Source organism: Mustela erminea, chromosome 18 (assembly GCF_009829155.1).
Source record: "Mustela erminea isolate mMusErm1 chromosome 18, mMusErm1.Pri, whole genome shotgun sequence".
NCBI lineage: Eukaryota > Metazoa > Chordata > Mammalia > Carnivora > Mustelidae > Mustela > Mustela erminea.
In genome coordinates this window covers 54,472,827-54,488,279 of record NC_045631.1, presented here as the reverse complement: position 1 = coordinate 54,488,279, position 15,453 = coordinate 54,472,827, and the positions used below count along the sequence as shown (strand labels likewise).

General features: G+C 54.2%; 1 protein-coding gene and 1 long non-coding RNA gene across 3 annotated transcripts in view; one reads left to right on the top strand and one right to left on the bottom strand.

Annotated features, from left to right (window-relative positions):
- Positions 1–5,491, top strand: part of SDK2 (sidekick cell adhesion molecule 2) — a 249,546-nt gene extending 244,055 nt beyond the window's left edge. For both annotated transcript variants that reach the window (XM_032319521.1, XM_032319520.1), the window contains one exon: positions 1,368–5,491. In XM_032319521.1, coding sequence (XP_032175412.1) covers positions 1,368–1,721 — 354 coding nt within the window. In that variant the 3' untranslated portion in view covers positions 1,722–5,491. The remainder of the gene's footprint in view (positions 1–1,367) is intronic.
- A 1,314-nt stretch (positions 5,492–6,805) lies between these two features.
- LOC116576978 lies at positions 6,806–11,071 on the bottom strand. The gene is made up of 3 exons (XR_004280354.1): positions 10,609–11,071; positions 8,244–8,329; positions 6,806–6,844 (listed from the first exon to the last, which is right to left on the bottom strand). It is a non-coding gene; the product is annotated as an uncharacterized LOC116576978 (long non-coding RNA).
- Between the last annotated feature and the right edge of the window lie 4,382 nt (positions 11,072–15,453).

Below are 15,453 nucleotides of genomic sequence, written 5' to 3'. Positions count from 1 at the left end.
CCCATCTGTCCTCGTCTTGGTTCTCAAAACAGGGCTGGGAGCTGGGCGTGGGGGAGGGGCGCACAATATTTTTAGCTCGACGACTCAGATCCAAACCAACGAGCGAATACTGCTTTACTTCACAACCCAGCCTGACTCTTGTCTCCTGCGGATTCCCCCGGGGCAGATGAAGCAATGATGGGACACCGGAGTAGCGACAATTTTAGGAATGATTTAATGTTTTGCCTTTACGAGAAAAAGTCACAGGGCCACTGTCGTGTGAAATTCGGACCTTCTGTTGATATTTTTCTCGTGCTCGTTTCATAACTGAGTGTCGCCTTTATTCTGGATCCCACGTGGGTGGGCACCGGCATCTCCTTTCGGTGCCAGGAGCCTCCGCAGGTCTGGCCCTGGCCTCGTCCCCAGTCACACCGTAAGTCAGAGATAGATCAAGGCTGGAACTCGGTATGTCAGGCAGGAACGTTCTGCTCTGAAATGTAGGTTTTGCTACGATCGGGGTATGGCCAGGCCAGTGGATTGGGGATGACAGCCCTTAAAAAATGGAATTACTCACAGTTCCCAAGAAGAAGGGGACGCATCGCACCATGCAGGGCCGTTTCAGGGAAGCACCAGGGTCCCCGGGAATGGTTCCCTGTGCCCAGGAGGGACATGTGGGGAGGAGCCTTCATTGTGGGAGCAAGCTGCGGTTTCTTTGAATAAATTCAGTGGGCCCTGGGGTAGAGGGGCTGTCCCTGGTTGTCTGGTACCCAGCCCTAGGGTGACGAGGGACAGGGGAGAGTGAGGCAGCGTGATAGGAAAAAGCATCACTAGCTGCAAGGATTGACCTGCCCCGGGAGCCCGTCACCACTCGGAGTCAGCGAGGCCCCAGGGGTCCGAGCATCAGAACTACAACAGATGGAAAGGCAGGATGAAGTCAGCCTCGAAAACATGCTAAGTGAAGGAAGCCAGCGCCCCACGCCCCCTACTCTGTGACCCTGCCTGTATGGTAGATCCACAGAAACAGAAAGCAGGTCGGTGGTCGCTCACAGAGGGGGTGGGGGAGGGAACGGGGAACGGCCACGGGGGTGGGGGGAACGACAGAAAAAAAGGATTAGAACTCGGGTCTTCCGAGTTCCAGTTCGCGCCAGATGCCCGCAGGCTGTGTGCCGGCCCCACGGTGGGTGCTCCGTCCCCATGATCTGCTCCGACAGCCGGGGAGGTGGGCATGACCGGGTGCCGGACCCCCTTGGTGGTGATGGGGGTGGCGGTGGCCCCCCGTCCAGGGCTTAGGAGCCTCAGACAGGGTCACCGGCCACCTTCCAGCCTCCAAGCACGAGGACCACCTGGCCCGCAGGGGCCCCTGACTCCCCGATTCTCCGTCCTCCCAGGGAAGCGACAGCGAGTACGAGGCCGACCAGACCCACCAGAAGGCCCACTCCTTTGTCAACCACTACATCAGCGACCCCACGTACTACAACTCGTGGCGGCGGCAGCAGAAAGGGATCTCGCGGGCCCAGGCGTACAGCTACACGGAGAGCGACTCCGGAGAGCCGGACCACGGCCCCGGGGCCAACAGTGGCAGCGCCCCGCAGGGCAGCCTCTTCCGGCCCAAGGCCAGTCGGACCCCAACGCCCCAGAACGCCCCAAACCCCCCGAGTCAGCAGAGCACCCTCTACCGCCCCCCCAGCAGCCTCACCCCCGGCTCCCGGGCTCCTATAGCAGGATTTTCCTCGTTCGTTTGACGTCGGAAGGGGGCAAAGAAAGAGAAAAAACCGGCACCACACTCCCCGTCCGCCCCTCCCCGCACTGCCTGCCAGAAAACAAAAACACCAAGAAACCAAGTCAACTTTTCACCTCCTGAGTTTATTTTTCCAGAGATTCCAGGGCCAGCAAAACTGGTGTTGAGAAGGAACAAAAGGAAGCCGTGAGGGGGGGCCGTGCGGGGCCAGCGGTGGATCGGCTCCAGACTGTGGGGTCCGCCACTCCCTTTGCAGACTGTGTTCAGAGTCGGGGCTGCTGGGCCGGGCCTGAGAGAGGTGGGGGCTGCGAGAAAGCTGAGGCCCGGAGAGTTGTAGGGCAGCATGCCGAGGGGATGAGAAGCTTCTAGAAGTCCTGATAGCTGCCTCTTTTGCGTGTGCTGGGGCCACTGCTGGCTGCTGGTGTGCAAGGCTGCTGTGCAAGGCTGCTGTGCAAGGGTACGCATCCCTGGGGGGCAAAGCTCACCTTCTCTATTGGCACCCGCCCATCCCTACCCGTGCGTCACTGGCAGGCCTCGGACGGAAGGACGGATGGATAGACAGACAGCCTGGTCCCCCGGCTTGCTCATCACACTTTGCTATTCCCTCCCCGGCTCAACGTCTCCACCAGGCATTGGGTTTCTTTAGAAAAAGGAAACTAACGAAGGGCTGAGAGTCTGCCTAGCTGGCTCTTTGTTTCTTACACGTTCTTTTTATGGTGAATCCAAGGAAAAGGGGGGGCCCCTCGGGCCCCACAGCACCGCTGAACCCAGCCATGGCTTTACTTGAATTCACTTTCCCGGGCACAGACCAGGAGAGGTGAACCCGGGGGGTGCAGAGGGACAGGGCACTAGCCAGGCATCACTGGGGTGATGAAGGCAGGAAATCAGAACGTAAGAAAGAAGCTTGACTTCTCTCCTTCCCTCCTGATAGGAAGCTGCTTAGACAAGAAAGTTCAGGGGGCACAGGACTGGGGAGCTCAGCAGGGCGAGGAATGACGGTCGAGGCAGACACACCCCATCCCTGGATAGACCTCTTCCTTGTGAGACACACACACACAAGTCCCCCATGCACTTGTAAGGAAGGTTCAGCCAAGGGGGGGCCTCTCCCCTGCCCCAGGGGTCTAGAGAGCCTCTCAAAGACAAATCCCTTTGGGTCCTTGCCAGACGGGACACTCACTCCCAGGTGCGTGGTCCCTCTCACTCTCAAGCCAGAGCGAGCCACATCTAAAACACATCCCTCCCACACACACACACACCCAACCTGGGCAAGCACAGGGGTACAGAAGCCCAGAGGGGTGAGCCAAGCCCCTAGTCTCGAAGCCGGAGCTCCCAGAATCTGCCGGGTCAGCCCAGCCCCAGGTTTACAGAGAGTCAGAGACCCAACCCCCAGTCATGTGTTCGCTGGCCAGGGCTCGGAGCAAGGGGGGGCCCCGTCCGAACTGGACCCGGCTCCGAGATGCGCGGCCAGGCTGGAGGCGCAGGTCAGATGAGAACAAGGCCCAGAATAGCTGATGGGAAGCAAAGTCTTACACACAATCTGCTCCAAGGAATGTGCTTTAAAGAAGCCACTTGTGGTAGCCTGAAGCTTCCCGTCAGCCCCCGGATGAAGGGATTGAGGGTCGAATGCCCCGGGGTCGGGCCAGCCCCGTGGGTCTAGGTGGACCTTTTCAGTTCAGTGGAGCCCCTTCATGAGACGGGGCTTTCTGGGGGTGCCACACACAGGCCCCATCTCCTGGGTGCGGGAATGGTTAGGGGATGCCTGAGAGAAAGATTTGGGGAGCAAGCCAAGCAAAGTGAAGGTCTGCACGGAGCCCCACGGGGGCCCAGCATCCCCGGTGGCGGGTGGGAGCCAGGCCAGGGGTCTGCGGGAAGGACGCAGCCCCCAAGCCCTCAGCCCCTCGGGGATGCCGGCAGACGTCTCCACAGCCAGACCCAGAATAGGCTTCTCCACGAGGGGCTCTGGGGGAGATGCGCACTGGCCCCGGCCGTGAGGACACGGGCCCCAGCCCTGCCCTGTACACAGCTGGCGTCTCCTTAGCAGCCCGTCTGCCGGAGGCCGCCTGTAGTCTCCCGCACCCTCCTCCCTTTTCATCTCTTTTTTTTAACACCCTCATCCTTTCCTTGTCGGCAGTGTGTGTAGCCGTTTATGGAAGCTCCCAGCTTGCGTTAGGGAATGAGTCGAGCCCAGCGCAGGGAGGGCTCTGGGTGTGTGTGGGGAGAGGGGAGGATGCGGGACGTGTGAGGCCGTGTGTGCGTGTGCGCACGTGTGTGTACGGCACGTGAGGCCGGATTTCCTTTGCCTTTCGTGAACCGCCTGGGGCACTGCCCCTGCACGCCCCCGCGGACACACCCATGCATACTTGGCACGGTGCCCGTGCACGCCGGGGCTCACACACACATGTGCACACGTATGCGCAGAACACGCATCCGGGTGTGTATTCGCAGAGAGGCTTCTGGCTCCTTCTGACAGCCAAAGCTGGCCGTCCCCTGTGAGGCCCGGGCCGCCGGGGTCCCTCCCACCGGAAGGCAGCTGGGATCTGTTGTCTCAGGGGGCAAGGACACTGCACCAGCCGGAAGGTGAGCGGGGCCCAAGGTGAAAGTCCAGCCCTCAGTCAATATCCACCCACCCCCCACCCCTGCCCCAACCTCATCTGGAAGACCAGGTGTCCAGCCATGGAGCTCTAGATTTCTTAGAGGACACCCCTGCCCTCGTTTACATATCTGCTGGGGCAGTGGGGGCTCCTGGCCCCCCACACGGACTCCCGGCCGCATTAGAAGGATGTGCTGGGCACTGCCCGTGGGTAACTGGGAACCTCCCTGGGCCAGTGATGCCGGGGCCTGTCTGTGTGATTACCTGAAGACGGTTCATAGCAGGACACCTCTCTGTCCTTTGGCTCTTGCTTCATGGTGCCCCAGGGAAATCTGGTGTCGCACCCAAAGGCCTCTGCTTGGCACCCCAGCACTGCCCAACCCCCCGCGGCCATGCCTTTGGCGTGCACAGCAGCTCAGCACCCAGACTGCCAAGACGAACCAAAAAGCGGCTCTGGTCGCAGGGCCCCAGGTAGCTTGCAAACCCAGGCTTCCCTTCCCATTCCCTCACCAGACACTGCCGTGACTCAGAAGAAACAAGGACACTTCTGGCTGCCCCTCCCAGAGCACCGCTGCCTCGAGGCCTTCTGTCTCTGCCCGCACCTCCCTGGGCAGAGCTTCTAAAGGTGCCAGAGCCTCCCAGAGCCCATTCTGGGCAGGGGCTCCCCTCACCTCCCCATGGTGCCCATGGCGTGAGGGGCCGGAGGGCAGGAAGGGGGAACCCTCCCCCCTTCCCCCCGAGCAGCAGCCGCCGCCCAATCCGAGTGCCTCTGTATGGTCCTGCCCAGTGGCAAACCTGGCCACCCACCCGGAGCACAGATGACCTCTCTTGGGACCACTCCCTTCTCTTTGTTTCCGTAAGAATAACCAAAAGCATCCAAACGTGTTACCTTTCTTTACACATAGAGACTCCAAAAACAAAAACCAACACAAATCTTTATTTTTTGATTTAAAAGATATAATGAAAAATTATGGGGAGAGTATTCATTGTGGCAGGTGTCTATCTATAAGAAAAAAAAATATATCTATATGTCCTATAGCTTGTTAGCAGGTTTATTTTTTAAATGAAAGGTAAGAAAGAAATTGATTTGAAATATATACCACGAGATGTCCCATGGCCTGTCAAACTTGTCAGTATTTTATAAATAAACTTTTTTTTTTTTTTTTGGAGTTCTGAAACGACATTTTTTTCTTCTCTTCCCTGGAAGGTAAGTGGGGACCGCTACCCTCGCATTAGGCTGAAGCCATCTTCTCCTCCAACATCCCTTGTCAGCCAGGCTGTGTCCTTGCAGTGACAAAGGTCCCACTCACTTGCCTTCTTAATTCATAGGTGAGTGGACGTCCGTGCCTTCAAGGGAAGTGCGCTATTTTACTTACTTTATGCTTTTAGGGTAAGAGTCACTCAGAGGACACCAAGTGAGAGGCAAAATGGCCCTGATTCGTAACGATGGCTCACACGTGTGCTGTTTACGCGGCCAGACGCTGTTCTCACCACTTTACGTTCATCATTAACTCGGGGAGTCCTGCGAGAGCACCTTCAGGAGGGGAACCGAATCGGGGAGCGTTTAAGGGGCATGCCGTCCACAGCTGGAAAAGCCGGGGTGTGTGCCAAAGCGGTCTGGCTCCAGAGACGTGCGCGGCCTCTGCGCTGTTTTGAGGCACGTTCCTCGCCTGTGTTCATCTTCATTCCTTCCAAGCCAGCCCCCCGGACCGTAGCGTGGGTCGGGTAAGAGGCGCCGTGGTGCTTGGTGGAACTACCCTTGTCCATCCTCCCGGGCTGAGAGGGAGGGCTTGGCTGGCTGAGCTGATGAGTGCTGTGGTGTGGCAGGATCCCACATTTCTCCCACAGGCAGCCAGATTCAAACAGGAAAGGGGCGAAGGACAAATGACGTGGGCAGCCCACGGGAGGCCACGCGATGAGCACCTTTACAAAGTCGGTGGCGTAATGTACATCAGACGCTCCTACGGGGGCTACTCAGCTAATCCAAACGATGAAAGCAGGGGATTTTTAAAAATCTACATACATACACCCTTATATACTATTTTTTTCTTAAAACACACATGTAAATTCATTCGCCAATCTGTTCATGTTGGGCCATAGCTTTTTTCTTTTCTCAAGAAGGGGCTCCGTGGATACAGTCTTTGTTGCTTTTCTTACATAAATCACCTCTATCATGGGTTGTCAGTGAGTTCTAGTCTATTTCTTTAAAATAAAGCAAAAATGTGTAGAAATCATAGATCAAGGGCTTGCAGTGTCCAGTTCTACGAGCAGTGCGCTTAGAAGTGCCCACTCCGTCTTCACCAGTGAAAAGTCCAGCAAACTAAAGAAGCAACAGCAATTCACAGATCCATGAGAGATGGGAAGTCACAGGGCACCTGAGTGGCTCCGTCTGTAAAGCGTCTGCATTGGGCTCAGGTTGGTATCCCGGGGTCCTGGGATCCAGCCCCATGTCAGGCTCTTTGCTCAGTTGGGAGCCTGCTACCCCCCTCTCCCTCTGCGGCTCCCCCTGCTTGTGTGCTCTTGCTCTCTTGCTCTCTCTGTCAAATAAATAAATAAAATCTTTATTTTAAAAAAAAAAAGGGAGAGAGAGAGAGACAGGATCTCAAAGGGCAAACCGCTGTGCTCAAAACACATGGGCACCTATGGAGAATCTATGGTAGAAACTGGATTGCTGTAACAGCAGAATCCTGTATTTGTTTATTATTTCCCTAATTTTTCTACAGGGCTCGTCCACGACCAATACAACACGCCCTTTCATTTTTGCCACTCTTTGATCAAACCATTCAGTAGAATTTTCAAAAAAAAAACTATTCTTTTGCACTCTTATCCATGACATCATATTGAATTAAATTATGTAATTACTATAAAGAGTACAACTGGCAAAAACAAGTTTGGGAACAGTGATAATTGAATCTTTATAAACATAACAACTTGATTCGGTAGAGCAGAAAGAATACGGGCCTCAGAAAGCAGCCCGTTACTAGCCTTCAGGATTCAGGAGACTATGGACAGCTTCACGGTTGCAGAGAAAATACAGAGAAGCTATAAGGCTGGCAGGCTGAGTGGAAGGCAGAGGAGAGGGCTTCCGTGCACGTGACAGTACAAACCGTGCATCCTGGACTTGACTGATTTTCAAGGTGATGAGGGGGTTTTCAAGGGTAATTTGAACTACACCTAGTCTTTATCTTACACAGAATTTGGAGCCCTACCCCCACATTACATGCCACTCCACTCCAACTGATTGGAGAATGCTGGGGTGCCGGGTCCTAACCCTGAAGGCACTCTAGAAACTGGATTCAGAAGAGTCCGCTCGGGTTCTAGAACAGGCCCTTGCCAACGAAGTGCTTCTTAGCTTTCTCGGGGGGACGAGATCTACCAGCAATTTGATCAATGAAAAGATCAAAGAAAGTAATGGGACTTGAAAGGTTTTGAACACCGAAAGGCGTATCTTTCTGGTGGAACGTTTATTCTACACCCAGGAGACGTCTCATTGTGATTTTTTTCCCCCCGTTGTCATCTTTAATTCCAAAGTTCTTCCTCACTCCGTTCTAATCCCAGACTGGCTCCTCCCCTCGCTGCAACTGGCCAGCGAGGACTTGGGCGGCCTCCAGCTCCGTTACCCAAAAGAGTGTCTGCCCCCCCCCCAAAATGAGAAAAGTGAATCTGCTAAGAAAGAAGGGAAGACAGGAGGGGAAGACGCTCTCCAAAGCCGAGGAGGCATGGTGGGAGGGCGTACTCCGGTGTGGATTAGACACAGCACTCTTTCCCAGGTAACCTCACCTGGAAAACACCAGGAAAAGCCTCTCGGCATCCAGTGACCCTCCTTTCCTTAAACTTCCCCAGGGTGACTAATTGGGAAAAGCACTCTGGATTGGGGAGGTTCACCAAAGAGAGCACGAGTTCCGCAGACCTCGGTTCTCACAAATTTCCACTTACCCTGGAACTTGAGCTCAACCTTGACCAGCCTCTGCTACCCCATCTGTGGGATGGGTACAACTTCTGCCTCTTCCGACATCAGACTCCTGCAACTAAGTGTAGGGAAATAACCTCTTCGAGAGAGGGGACCTCCAGAGAAGCCCCCGCCCCCACCAACCTTCCACTCCCAACCAGCACCCCCAGCCCCGCTCCTCTGTCCCGAACTATCACAGGAACTTCTTCTTTTGATTTCCCCTTCTTGCCGGCAAAGCCCTTTGGCCATGAGGCTTGGCTACAGTCAGCAGGTGGAGAAAGTGGCTACTCTTTTTCTTTCCAGCATCCTAGTGTCTGGCAGGGAAGAGGTACTGAAGCCTGGAGGTTACGGGCTGGGAAGGGGGTTCTGTTAAGGCGCAGCGCAGGAAGGTAGGAGGGAAAAGAGACTTGGGTCAGCCTAAGCTGTCAGCTCCAGGTGGCTCAAGCCGACTGGCTCCATCCGACCCAAGATGGGCTGCCCCACCACCTACCCCAAGCCTCCCACCACCAGTCACAACCTCCTTTCTCCAGCGCTGGCCCTGACCGGCTCCAGGAAACCCGGGAGACCTTACCACTCTTCCCCCTTGGGGGCTGTGGGGCTCTAGCGAGCCAAGCAGGGACACAGGACAGACAATCATGTTTCCTCCCAACATTGACCATCATCCAAGTCAACCAGGCTCTTTGCATTGGGGTTTATCACTACTCAGCTAGAGCTGCCACCAGGGCCAGAGTTACCCCAGATAACACAGGGCTCAAACTCAAAAGAACATGATTCCTTGCTTTAAGGGGATCCTCAGCATGACCCTTCTGGAATTTGCTATCCTGGATGCTGGTTGCACGGACATGGGCCCAGTATAGCACCAGCCTGACTCTGGATTGACCAGCAGGAGGCTTCTGCTCGTGGCCTTCATTTCACAGGCAGCTCGGGCCACGGGGCTACAAGGTTGTGGGGGGCTTCTGGCTGCACCGTCCCCTCTGCTCCAACTGCTCTCAGCAACATGGCCTTGAAAGGGTTGGGAGCAGCTCCTCTGGGGCCCAGATAAAGGGGCTGATACACAGGGTCACTCTAGGTCCTGTTTTACACATATTGTCCTGATGTGATTATTAGTAATGTCCCTTTCACTTCGTTTCTTAATCATCTGTCCTCCCCCGACCTCCCACTGATGAGTGATACTGGACAGCTAAGCGGGGTCTAGCCTCCAGCCCCTCCAACAGTTGGGCTCTTGGACTGCCAAGTTGAAGGTCTGGGAGAACAGAAGGGACCATCTCCTGGACACAAGCTGGGTTTTGGGACAAGGGGAATGGCACTGAAAACCAGCGAGTCAGGTTTCCTGCGGGGCTGTATCTCCTGCTCTGCTCCACTGCACCCAGGATGGGACACTGTGACCCCAGATTCAGAGGGAATCTCATCCCTCTTGTTGTCCCAGACCCTATGTCCTGATTCTTGAAGGTCTGTGCTGCCCTCTCTCTGGATCTCCCAACCATGGCTCTGGGACACAGGCATTGATGTCTGCGGGACACAGCTCTGCCTAGATTGTTCTGACGCAGCAGTCTTGCCAACAGTTGCCTACGAGACAAGAAACACATCCTCCTTGGATGGGGCCTTCCCCACCATCTCTACTCCCACTCCCCCAGCCTGACGGATGATTTGTGACATTGGGTAGGGCCACTGGATAGAGGGCAACCCGCCCCAGATTTGCGTGGCATGTGTTTATCCCATGCAACATTATTTGTTGTGACCTGAACTTCCAAGTTAACTGGGCGTCCTCTATTTTTATTTGCTAAGTCACCCACCTGGCTCAAATCCTAACTCCATACCAGAGGCGGGTACTCACACAAAATTTTAGAACCTCAGTGTCCTTTTCCAGAAAGTGGAAGATGCCAGAAACGGCTCTATCTTCCCCACTGGAAGGTGTGTGGGTATTAGAAGTAGGATTACATGGGAACCTAATTGGTAAGCTGTACACCACTCAACACATGTAAGAGATCACTGCTATTGTTCACGGATAACATGACACTCGTGGGGAATCATCCAAGAGCTTCTGGCTTTGGGCACAATTCCGGCTCAATCTGTCCTGACTTCCAATCCCTTAACAAACCGTGTTCTACCTGCCTCAGGCCCCATCCTAGCTGGAAATCACATCCATAGAAAACTCCTGAATTGTAGACATAGGGTGGAGGGGGGGTGTCCCAGGGGGAAGAGTGAAGCCCGCCTTTCAGAGTGTTATCAGTCGTGCTGGAAACCAAGAGTACACTCAAATTAGGACCGTTTAAGGAAAATGTCACAAAGTTGCAGCAGAGGAGCTCAAGGAAACCCACGAGACCCAAAGTTAAGAACACCTGGTGCCATTACCCGCGCAGGCCTGCAGAGGACGGAAGAGGAAGTTACTGGAACCTGCAGACGGAGGAGGTTGAATGGAGAGAGAGATGCCACCCAGGGGCCAGTGGGGAGCTCAAGAAGCACCGTTTCCCAGTCTGGGCCTGGCCCCCCTTCTGTCCGTCCTCCAGTCTCCTGTCCAGGCTCCTTGTGATCCAAATTCAGCAGGTACTCAGAGGACACTGGGATGCGGTCCGTGCGGGCCGGCCTCCCCCCGGAAGGCCCAGAGCAAGATGGACAGGAAGGTCACATGGGGGCTGGCGGGCCCACAGCAGCGCTTCTGGGTGTCTCCCGACTGCTGATGTCCCCATGGAAAGTTCCACGCTTCCACCCGACTCTCTTACTCTTTTCTCAAAGTTGATGAAGAGTGGAATTAGACCCAGTTAAGCTTGCTGGGAGCTTCTGCCAGAGTAGGTGGGATTTTCTGGTGTATTCGGGAATTGAGAAGGTCTTTGACTTTCAGCTGGCGGCAGTCTCCTGCGCCAGCCCGGGCAGCAGGACAATGACAGCAGCTGACCTTTGCTGACCACACACCACATCCGGCACTGTGCTGAAGGTCCCTTTCTGCCCTTCGCTAATGCTCACAGCGGCCCCCTGACACAGGAATTCGCCTCTGCCCTTTTACCAGAGAAGGACACCCAGACAGGGAAAGCCAGGTAAGTGCGAGAGCCAGGACTGGACCCCAGGCCTGGCTGGCTTCATGGTGCACGACACCTCCCCCCCCCCCCCCAACCACCACTGCCCCTTAACCACCAAGCTTCCTCCAGCCAGGGGTCAGACCCTGCTCGACCTGGACGGATCTTTCTGGATGGATTCATGTCAGGCAGGAAACATTGTTTCAGGATAGTGACGTTCACAGGGGTGAACATTCACGTTTTCCCTAAAGGGCCGAGTGGTCAATATTTCAGGCTTTTCCAGCCCCATAGTCCCTGTCCTAGCAAGGAAGGAGCCAAAGATGATATATACATGAATGGGTAGCTATATTCTGATCAATTTTATTTAGGGACATGGAAATTGGAATTTTCTATACTTCTGACGTGTACTGCCATATCACTCTGGTTTGTATTTTTTCTGAATCATTTAAAAATGTAAAAATTTTTAGCGCACGGGTCATATAAAAACAAGTGGAGTTTGCTGAACCCAGTTCTAAAGTGGCTTCCGGTCAAGTCCATGTATGCTAGAACCTCTATGGCGTGACCCCCAGGTAAGGGAGTCAAAGGTGCTATAGTAGGTTGACTCCTGTTCCCCTGAAATCCATGTCTACCTGGAAGCTCAGAATGTGACCTTATCTTGAAGTAGGGTCTTTGCAAATACAATTATTTAAGGTGAGGTCATACCGGAGTAGGGTGGGCCTTAAATCCAATGACAGGTGTCCTTATAAGAGGAGCGGACACAGAGAGACACACAACGCAGGGAAGGTCATGTGAACACAGATGGGAATGGCGCTTCTGCAAGCCAAGAATGCCAAGGACTATAGGAGCCACCAGAAGCTGGAGGAGGCCAGGAAGGAGCCTCCCCTAGAACCTTCGGAGCGAGTGTGGTCCTGTGGACACCTTGATTTTGGACCTCCAGCCATCAGAACAGGAGAGAATAAAATTGTGTTGGTCTCAGCCACCCCCCCCCATCTATAGTCCTTTGTTATCGTGGCCCCAGGGAACGTGCCATGGCTCTCCTTGGAGCTCCAATGTGTGTCTTTTATCTTGGAGGGTTTAGGTTCAACAGACTCGCACCGGCTGGCTGGCCTCCTTCCCAGGACCAGGCACTTCCCAGACCTCACGCCTCCCTCCTGCTCCCTCCCCCGGCTGTCTTAGCTTTCTGTACAAAAGCACCAGCCAGCCCTGAATGAAATTGGCAACTATGGGATGCTTGTTTTCCTGTTTCTCCCCAACCTCCCCCTTCTTAAATTGTTTCCACCTCTCAGTAAGAGCCAAATAACAGTCATTCCCTGAGGTCAGGAAAAACCCTCACCCACCACCAATCTGCAAAATATTAATCACAGATGCCCGTGACCATAACTCAGGCGGTGGGGGGAGGCCCTCTCTCCCTCTGTGGCCATTGCTGGGTAAGTGCAGAGGGAGTGGCTGGACCTACCTGGTTGTTTGGGTCTGGCACAGTGCCTGGTACCTGGGGACACCTCACAGCCTCACAAAGCAAGGCTCCACATTCCCAATCTTTTGCTAGAACACAACAGTGCATCACTAGATGGAAGACACCCAGGTGCGGTCAAGGACATGGGTACACACGAGCAAGAGCTCACCCTTGGCTGAATGCTTTCCTAGCCGCTTTGCATAAATTAACTCATTTTGTCTCACAAAGGCAGGAACTGAAACACAGAGAGGCCAAGGAACCTGCCTGAAGTTCAGGGCCTGGGTGGTCAGGGATACCCCCGATGCCTGGGGACTGCCCCAGCCAAAATACCCCAGGTTCCAGCTAGAAGAGAGCTCCTGGGGGTAAAGGGAGCTGCCCACACTCCTGCCTGAGACCCAGAGCTAGAGCCTCTCCTCTGACTCCCAGTGCTGGACTGCTTCCCATCCATGGTCTCTCCTGCCGAGAAAATTACTGCTCTAGTTCAAGGCTCCCAGGATGACATTGAACTACAGTTGGCAAATCTTGGATTGTTTACTTTAGTGACATGAGTTGTAAAGGGGTTTGGCCAATAGCAGGAAACATCCGGAGGGTTCTAGAAAACAGATGGGAATGGTGGGAAGTCAGAGAAGCCATCTCAGAAGTGGCCCCCACGTCATTTCTTGGAAGGAAATAGGCAGGGGCGGGGCCGACCTTGGGGGAGGGGCCGACCCTAGGGGCGGGGCTAGAGGGAATATGACCACATCTGTTTGCAGTTTTCCAGCTCACCTCCCCACTCCTCCTCACCCTGCCCTCTGTAATCAGCCGGCTGTCTGAGCTTGTCCAGCCTTGTCCTCCTGTCTAGACCCGCCCTGCATACACTGGGCCCTGAATCAGAAGCTGGCTCCTTTCCGTGGCCCTCTTGTCAGCTCTTGGGGTGGGGGTGCAGTGGTTTCTGTCGTGACACCGGCCGCTTCTCCTGAGGGGGTAGTTCTTGGGGTCCTGCCCCGGGGAGCTTCCTCAGCACAACCTGGACCATTGAACGGGACACCCTCCACGGCCCCGGGAGTGGGCCTCAAGGCCATATAGGAGAGAAGCAGGCTGAGTGTAAGGGACGCACAGTGATGCACAGTGACAAGATGACAGCTGACAATGGCCCTCAGAGAAGGGCGCTCAGGAAGTGGGTCAAGCTGAAGAACCCGCTGCCTCCTGAAAGGGGCAGCTCTCCCTGACTGCTGCCACTGGGAGGGGGTGAGGCAGGGTGAGAGCCCCATGTTCTAGGCTTTTCTGATTCTTCAAGATCCAGAAACCCATATTTTATGTAAATTTCCTTAAGCCTAAATGTTAGCAATCACATATACATATATACATATATATATAGCAAGCTTTGTTGTGGCAGATCGTATCTTCCCCAAATGATTGTAGTAGGTCTCCCATCACATGTGCTCTTCTTATAAGGTACCTCTGATACCCTTCTACCCAAAGGTGGAGCCCTCCCCTTGAACCTGGGTGGGAAGGGCATAGGACTACAGTAGAAGTGAGGCTATTTGACCTTTTTAAAAGATTTTATTTATTTATTTGACCGAGAGAGAGAGCAAGTGAGCACACAAGCAGGGGGAGCAGCAGGCAGAGGGAGAGGGAGAAGCAGACTCCCCCCTGAACTGAGAGCCTGATGTGGGACCAGGACCCTGAGAGCATGACCTGAGCCAAAGGCAGACGCTTAACCAGCTAAGCCACCTAGGTGCCCTGCTATGTGACTTTGAAGATCATTGTCATGGGATGAGCTAAAAGACACCCTAAAAGATGTCCAAGTCCTAACCCACAAGACCCGTGAATGTGACCTTCTTTAAAAATAGAGTCTTTATAGATCATCAGGTTAAGAGGAGGTAGGTTCTGATCCAAGATAATTGGCATCCTTATGAAAAGGGAAACTGGACACAGAGACAGATAGGCATCGAAGGAAGACAGTGTGGAGATGCAGGAAGTGGGCCAAGGGAAGACACAGGATTAGGATGACGGGTCTACAAGCCGAGGGATGCCCGAGTCCACCAGAAGCTGAGAGGGAGCATGGAGCAGCTTCTCCCTTGTAACCTCAGAAGAAACCAACTGAGTTGATAGCTTGATTTTGAACTTGATTTTGATTTTGAATTCTCTATGAGAATTAATTTCTGTTAAGTCACCACACTGTATAGTTTGTTATGACAGCCCTAAGAGACCAATACAGTCATAAAAGATCATATAGTTTCTGTCCAGTTCTCTTAGGATGCTTGAGCTGGACACTTGGCCGCCATCTTGTGAGGAAGCCCAAACCACCCCATGTGGAAAAGCCATAGGGAAGAGTTCTGGCTGACAGCCAGGAGTAACCTCTGGAGTGAAGGTGAGCCAGTCTGATTCCAGCCCCCAACCAATGAGTCACACCACCCATACCCACCCACTTCTACCTGCCCATCCCCAACCCTGTTTTCAGTCTTCCCAGCAGAGACCGCTTACATCATGAAACAGAGACAAGCCATTCTTTCTGTCCTTAGTCTCCATTCCTAGGACCCATAGAGTCTAGAAGCATGATGAAACGACTGCTTGGAAGGAGTCTGTTTTGCAGACTCCTGTGCAGAACAGCTGTGCATGCAAATGGACTAGATCTTCAGGGTGCATCCAACCCACAGGCCACCAGTTTGCCTTTGGATCAGATCACACGGTTGTCGTGGGCTCTGCAAGCCTACAGAGTTGCCCGAGCTGGAGCCATGCCTTCTCCACACC